This window comes from Peromyscus maniculatus, chromosome 21 (genome assembly GCF_049852395.1).
Source record: "Peromyscus maniculatus bairdii isolate BWxNUB_F1_BW_parent chromosome 21, HU_Pman_BW_mat_3.1, whole genome shotgun sequence".
Taxonomy (NCBI): Eukaryota; Metazoa; Chordata; class Mammalia; order Rodentia; family Cricetidae; genus Peromyscus; species Peromyscus maniculatus.
The window spans coordinates 49321349-49328827 of record NC_134872.1 but is presented as its reverse complement, the minus strand read 5'-3'; the positions used below and the strand labels follow the sequence as shown (position 1 = coordinate 49328827).

Genomic DNA, 7479 nt, shown 5'->3' with positions numbered 1-7479 from the left:
AGTCTGGCTGCTGGGATACATACACATCAGGTGATTTCCACATAGGATACAGCTCAAACACCTTGTTTTCACCGGTTCTGGATTTACCTCAGAAACCGGAATCAAGGAAGGGGGAGTCTCAAAGCTTTGTAATGCGCTCATTTGGAGCAGGAACAACCCTGGCTGTTCCAGAGAAAAACCACACTAACGTCCCAGCTCAGGGAAAGCAGCTGCAGGTCGGTGAACAGGTTTGCATCCATGCTTCACCACATAGGTGAACGCATCTCCCCAAACCTCATCCATAATGGAGCAGTTGTGAGACCAAAACAGAAACAATCTGCCTTGCAAGTTAGTGTGAGACCAAAACAGGAAAAATAGACCTTCCAGGTTAAGGGTTCTGTTTGCAGTGAAGACAGTCAAGAATAAGTTTGTTTGTCCTGGGTTAAATCCTTGCAAGTTAAGGTTTCTATTTCTATTTATAATAAAGAATAAGTTCCTGTTTGTCCTGGGTTAAATATTTGCAAATTAAAATTTCTACTTGTAATTAAGTTCCTGTTTCTTAGATCTGATGTAATCTGCAAACCATGTTTTTGATCTACACTAAGCGTGTGACCCCATGCACATGATGTATATACCCTTACCCTTGTTCCTCCCGTTTCTAACAATGGATAAGAGCCGACTCTCTCGCCCTGTGAACATGTTATCTCTCCTAGAAAAAGGGCTTCAAGAGGCCCATAAGGGCTGCTCTCTAAAATCCTGATTTAGGGAAAGGCAGCCAGACTTGCCAGTCCCAGCATATCCCAAAATACAGCTTGCTTTAACCAGACAATCCTGGACTTGGTTTTTCTCCTCACAATTCTCAGGTTTAACATAGTAACACATACATGTAAGTTAACATTAAATAATGTGTATAAGTACCTTTTTTCCTTTTTGGTTTTTTGAGACAGGTTTCCTTTATGTAGTCCTGGCTATCCTAGAACTTATTTTGTGGGCCAGGCAGGCCTTGAACTCACAGAGATCTGCCTGTCTCTGCCTTTCAAGTGCTGGGATTAAAGGCGTGCACTACCCCCACCCAGCCCTGTGTGTAAGTGCTGAACATAGTATACAGACACAAGGAGCCTGGGGCAGATGCATGAACAAGATTGTGGGAATGGCCTCCACTGTGGGCATTGCAGAGGGGCATACCGGAAGTCTGTAGAATTGAAATGCCATCATGCCTATGTGGAATTCACATACTTAGGACATGAAGGTGGGAGAGGTCATGTTATCTATTTGGGGAAAGCAGAAGGGGGAGTTTGGGATGAATATAATCAAAAAGTGGGGGGGGGGAGGCTTGCCACAGGCTCCCCAAAACTAGACTTTCATCTTCCAAAACATTTAAAAAGAAACAAAGTAAAAACTTGGCCTGGTAGCCTATAACCTTAGTAGGCAGAGGCAGGAGGTCAGGAGCTCAAGTTCTATGCCATATATCAAGTTCAAGTAACATGAAACTGTTTCAAAAACAGCTTTTTTTAAAGAAACAAAAATAAAGCTTAGTATATGTGTTACTGTGTCTCAAGCGCTTCGCCCACATCTCCCTAACAACTTGGCACATGCATCTCCCTCAGCAGGGTGGGTTTCTGTCCTGACTTGCTGCCAGGAGTGAGGGAAGGGCCATTTTTGCCCAGGGCAAAGGCAGCAGCCGTCAAGCTGTAGAGACAGGCTGGACAGAAGCTCCAGAAGGACAGGGACACAGGGAGAAAACCCCTCAGAATTCTGGGGCAGTCTGGGGAGCCTGAGCCCACAGTTCTGCCTGGCTCTGGGAAAAGCCTCTTGGCTTTCTGTTTTCAGCCTACTCTCTCTGTCCCCCTCCTCTGAAATTTGTTCCTCACATCTGAAGAGCAGAATTGATCCGGTTTACCCGAACCACTGAGACTTCAGAACAGCTGGAGAGAGGTTGCAGGGCCTCACCCCACTCAGCTCCCGGTGCTGGGCACATGCACATGGCACACACTAACCTCATCCACAGGTGACTTCATCAGCCTGAATACTACAACATCCTCTGGTCCCAGTTGACCACCAGCACAAGCTGACACTTGGCTCCAGGGACCAGTTTTTAAATAGGGCTGTGGTTCCTGCTCTCTGAGCTGGAACCATCTTTGTGGGGATCCTCTGCACACTCCTGCAGCACATGTTTAGAGTCCACCACAGACCAGGCCCAGGCCAGACGGTTCCCTACATCCTTGGGCTCTCAGTGAGTGGCCTGCCAAGCCAAGTTCCTTACCAGGATTTTGCCTCCAGTAAAAGTGACCATTGCTTTGAGCATACAGAATTTAAGGGTCAAAGATCAGACAGTATGTGCCAAGAAAGAAAGTTGGTTAGAAGTTAATGGACAGGAACTCTAGGCCAAGCTCTGTTATCAACTCCCTCCTAGAACCTTAACCAAGTCACTTAAACTCCACAGACCAGGACTGATAAAGAGGGAAAAAGTCACAGGTAAAAACCGTGGGCCCCTGAAGTAGAAAAGCCCAGACAAAAACAATCGCTTGCGATTGCAGAGATGCACACCGGCAGGTACATTCTGAAGAGGATGAAGATCACAAGCATGAGGCTAACCTGGCTGCACCTTTAGTGCCAGGAATGTAGCTCAGTTGACAGAGCATCTGCCTGCCATGAATGAAGCCCTGGTTTCCAACCCCAGCACCAAGTGACCCTGGTATGGTGTGGCAGCACACGCCCAGAATCCCAACATTTGGGAGGTAGGGAAGGAGAATTAGACGGCCACAGTTGTCCTCTCCTACACCCAGCACATTCACAGCCAACCTAGGATACAGAAGACTTTCTCAAAATCAAAAACAAAACAACAACAAAAACCCCTGAGCCTCAAGCCAAACAGTCTAAGTTAAAAGTGTTGGGAAAATTTAATACAACTCCATTCATTTTGTATTTAAATTCATGAGTCACACCCACATTATGACCCTGGTAACAACAGTTCTGAAGTCACACATAAAATAGAGAAGGGCCATCTCCATGCTTTCTAATCTCAAACAGAACTACCGGGCCCAGAGGCCTCTGGGAGTCAATCGTTGATTCGGGGACTTTGCTTGATGATTATCACAGTCTTGGCCACATACCATCAGTCACCAGGCAGTCTGGGGAGAGGAGGCATACTGCCAGGACAGAGCCCTCCTCCCTCACCAGGAAGCAGCTTCAATTCCAAACAAGAGATGGGTGCCTTGGCAGCAGAGGGGAGAATTCAGCCACTGTCCTCATTCAGTCACTCATGGAAACCTTTAAGTGTCACGGGTGCCTGGAACCAAATGTAATCCTCAGAGGCCACGGCTGGGATGGAAGGTCTGCCACAGGACAGCGTCACAGTGAGTTTGTGGCCCCGGCTGGGCACTCGGTAGTTGAGCTTGGGTCGAAACCAATCTTCTCCACAGTCACGGTGCCCCTGTACCATGACAATGGTACCCATGAGCGGAGGAGCCTGCAGCTCGCTAAAGGCATCGGCCATGAAGATGGCTCGGAAGAGACGACGCAGACAAGCGGCCGTGCTCAGGCTCTGGTCCACGCTGAAGGGGGCCAGCCGGGACAAGTCCAGTTCGTAGAACTCCTTGGGGCTGAGGGCATTGCCTCCGAGAAGGATCAACACTCGTGGTACTAGTGTTCGGGCAAAGAAGTCCTCTAGGTGACTGAGGACACTCTCCAGTTCTGCCAGAGCCTGTTGACATTTCCTGCTGCTCACCTCAGTGGTGATCCGAGGTTTCTTCCTTGCGGTGTCCTCTGACTGTAAGGACAAAGAACGGTGGGAGAAAAGGACAGGGTACAATGAAGTGAATTGGCCTCTGGAGGAAGCCATGGAGATGTGTAGACAAACAGGATTTCTGATACTGGGTTCAAATGTATACCCCGTACCAACTACAATTCTCTGCCTTGAACAGGAAAGATGGTATTGAAAGCTGGAGGGCATCACAACATAAGCAAGGAAATAGTCGGGGGTGTGTGTATGTGTGTGAGATGGCTCAGCAACCAAAGGGGCTTGCTGCACAAGCCTGGCAGCCTGAGTTCAATCCCCAGGATCCAAGTAAAGACGGGAAAGAATGACTCCCTTTGACCTCCATTGTGGTATACACAGACACACACAGACACACAGACACACAGACACACACAGACACACACAGACACACACACAGACACACACACAGACACACACACACACACACAGAGCAATAAAAAATTTAGAAAACAAATAGTAAAAGACTTTGTGGCACAGACAAAGGTAGCAATTTTTGTTGTACAGGGAGTGTAGGAGTGAATGAGGACTACTTGGTTTAATCAAGATAATTCTAGAGTAGGCAGGCCTTCCAACTGAACACATGGTTACTGAAGCCAGAGAGACAGTTCCGTGGGGAAAAGCACTTGTTCTGCAAGCATGAGGGTCTGGGTTCAAATCCCCAAGACCCAGGTAAAAAGCAGCATCCAGCATTGTGTGGCAGAGACAAGAAAGTCCCGAGAGCTTGATGGTCAGCCAGGCAGCTAGGCTAAATGTTCAGCTTCGATTCAGTGAGTCCCTGTCTCAAGGCAGAGAGCAACACACACACACCCACACACACACACACACACACACACACACACAGCTATTAATACATGCTTCCCCCTAAAATACAGAGTAAATAAATTCAGTAAGGGAAGGAGAAAAAGGAGTGCGTTAGAAAGAACTCCCTGTAGAGAAAGAACTGAAGAATACACAACCTTGGCCAAAGGCAAGAAGCTTCAGAAGATAAAAAGTGGACGGATGGTCCCCACCCCACCAAATTGGGGGGGGGGGCATTAAGAGTCAAGAGAGCTGATTATCAACTGCTAGTAAAGGAAACAAGAAGCGAGTCTATGTTGCAGAACCCCAGACAGGACAGGCATGAACCCTAGACAGGGCAGGCATGAACCCTAGACAGGGCAGGCATGAACCCTAGACAGGGCAGGCATGAACCCTAGACAGGGCAGGCATGAACCCTAGACAGGACAGGCATGAACCCTAGACAGGGCAGGCATGAACCCTAGACAGGACAGGCATGAACCCTAGACAGGGCAGGCATGAACCCTAGACAAGGCAGGCATGGCAGAAAGCATGGGGGTGAACCTGAACAGGAACCTGTGGGAGGAAAATCTCTGGGGAGAACTTGTAATTCTATATTTGGCAGTTTGTCTTTTTTCTTTTCTTTTCTTTTTATCATTTTTTAAGACAAGCTTGGGCTGGAGAGATAGCTCAGAGGTTAAGAGCACTGGCTGCTCTTCCAGAGGTCCTGAGTTCAATTCCCAGCAACCACATGGTGGCTCACAGCCATCTGTAATGAGACCTAGTGCCCTCTTCTGGCCTGCAGGGATACCTGCGGACAGAACACTATATATGATAAATAAATCTTAAAAAAAAAAAAAAAAAAAGACAGACTCTCACTATGTACCCTGGCTAGCCTGAAACTGCTTATGAAGACCAGGCTAGCCTCAAACTCAGAGATCCACCTGCCTCTGCTAGGTGCTGGGATTAGGGCTCCATACCTGGCCCTCCTATACTATGTTCAGTGAGTTTTCCAAAAGATCACCAAGTTCTCCTTAGTGTTATCAGCTTATAAGGCCCAGGCATCAGACACTGGTTTATCATGAAATATTTACCAGACAGAATAAAAAGTTCCAACATAAACAGCAAACACCAAAAGTCAAAAGAAACAAAGAGGAAAGGCATTCTGGGAGAAAGACCCTGCAAGCAGCAAGAGGGAGAGTGGGAGGGGCCCTTAAAAAACAAAAACAAACAAAACAAGAGAACCATACGGTCCTGAAGGACAGAGTGGCTATAACCCCAGGACCCATGCTGAAGTGGGAGCAGCATTGACACTCACAAGCTCTGGGCTGGAGAGATGGCTCAGAGGTTAGGAGCACTGACTGCTCTTCCAGAGGTCCTGAGTTCAATTCCAGCAACCACATGGTGGCTCACAACCATCTATAATAAGATCTGGTGCCAACTAGTTGGGCGGTGGTGGCACATGCCTTTAATCCCAACACTTGGGAGGCAGAGCCCGGCAGGTATCTGTGAGTTCGAGGCCAGCCTGGGCTACAGAGTAAGTTTCAGGAAAGGTGTAAAACTATACAGAGAAACCCTGTCTCGAAAAACAAACAAAAAACAAAACAAAACAAAAATCTGGTGCCAACTGTATACATAATAAATAAATCTAAAAAGAAGAAAGAAATGAAAACATTTGTAAGGGAAGGCCAGGTGTGGTGTGGAAGTTAAGGCAGGCAGTTCTCTGGCCTGATTTACATAGTGAAATCCTGTTTCCTAAAAATAAAAAATTGCAGGGCCAGCCTGGGCTACCAAGTGAGTTCCAGGAAAGGCACAAAGCTACACAGAGAAACTCTGTCTCAAAAAAACAAAAATAAATAAATAAATTTAAAAAAAATTAAAAATTTAGAGGGCAAATTCACGATGTCCTCATACAACACATAATAGGAAGAGTCTCAGAAACAGAACAAGAGAAAAGGAAAGACCACCAAGACCCAAGTGGGGAGAAAATGAGGAAAGGAAGCCTTTGCAAAGGCCTAGGCTTCCACAGAAGCTGAGGATTTCTTAGCTCACTTTGCTACTTGGCCACCATCTAAGAGCCACGAAGCCTTCCCACCAATTTCCTTCCAAAGCCCGTTGCCCGCCGTTGCCCACCTGGGGAGAAGAAGATTTTCGGTAGAAGTGCTTAAGCTGTTCATAGGGCAGAGGGAGCTGTTGGCGTTGGTACATGACGTGCTTTAGAAGTTCACACGTAAACTGACAGCAGCCTTCCTGGCTCACAGGCCCAGGGAACACCACCGGCACCAAGTCTCTTGGGCAAAAGGGCTCCGAAGAATTGGAAGGTTCCTGGGCTGACGTGATGACGATCTCAGGATCTACCTGGGGAGCATGAGTTTCTTCCGACTTCTCATACCAATCCAAATCTAGTCCGTGAATGAAAGAGTAGAGGGAAGAGGGGGGATCAAAATCAACACCAGTCTCCTAGTTCCCAGGGTTCACATCGGCAGACACCCCCATAAACCCTGGACAGTGACAGGAGACGATGCTGGCTGGGGGCGACTAAAGTGACATCGGGACAGGAGGGGGCTTTCGGAGGCAGAGACTAAGGCTTCACTATGAAGTGTGGAGTGAGGGCCAGCACACCCAAAAGGGCTCGACAGGAGAAGCTACTCCACCCAAAGCGAGGAAGTGACCCACAGAGCCAGCTCGGCCGGGACGCGGGGAACCAAGGAGACGGGGAGGAACGGCGGAGAAAGCGCCAGCCGCTAAAGGCCTCCGGGGAGGTAGCAGCAGGGAGGAAACAGGCCCCCAAGTTCTGGATCCCGCGCCTTACCGGGGGCGGCCGCAGGAGACAGCTCAGAGGGAACCTCTGGCCCGGGCGCAGCCATAGTTCCTGCCTGCTCAGTCGCCCTGCGGTTAAAATAGACGCCGCGCGGAGCATCAAGGGAAGTTTAAGCTGCACTTCC

General features: G+C 48.3%; 1 protein-coding gene across 1 annotated transcript; it reads right to left on the bottom strand.

The window, feature by feature from the left end:
- Positions 1-2860: 2860 nt before the first annotated feature.
- Positions 2861-7477, bottom strand: Mad2l1bp (MAD2L1 binding protein). The gene is made up of 3 exons (XM_042266117.2): positions 7347-7477; positions 6668-6936; positions 2861-3748 (listed from the first exon to the last, which is right to left on the bottom strand). The coding sequence occupies exons 1-3, from the start codon at positions 7399-7401 to the stop codon at positions 3236-3238; spliced, it is 837 nt and encodes a 278-aa protein (XP_042122051.1). The 5' UTR covers positions 7402-7477; the 3' UTR covers positions 2861-3235.
- Positions 7478-7479: the final 2 nt, after the last annotated feature.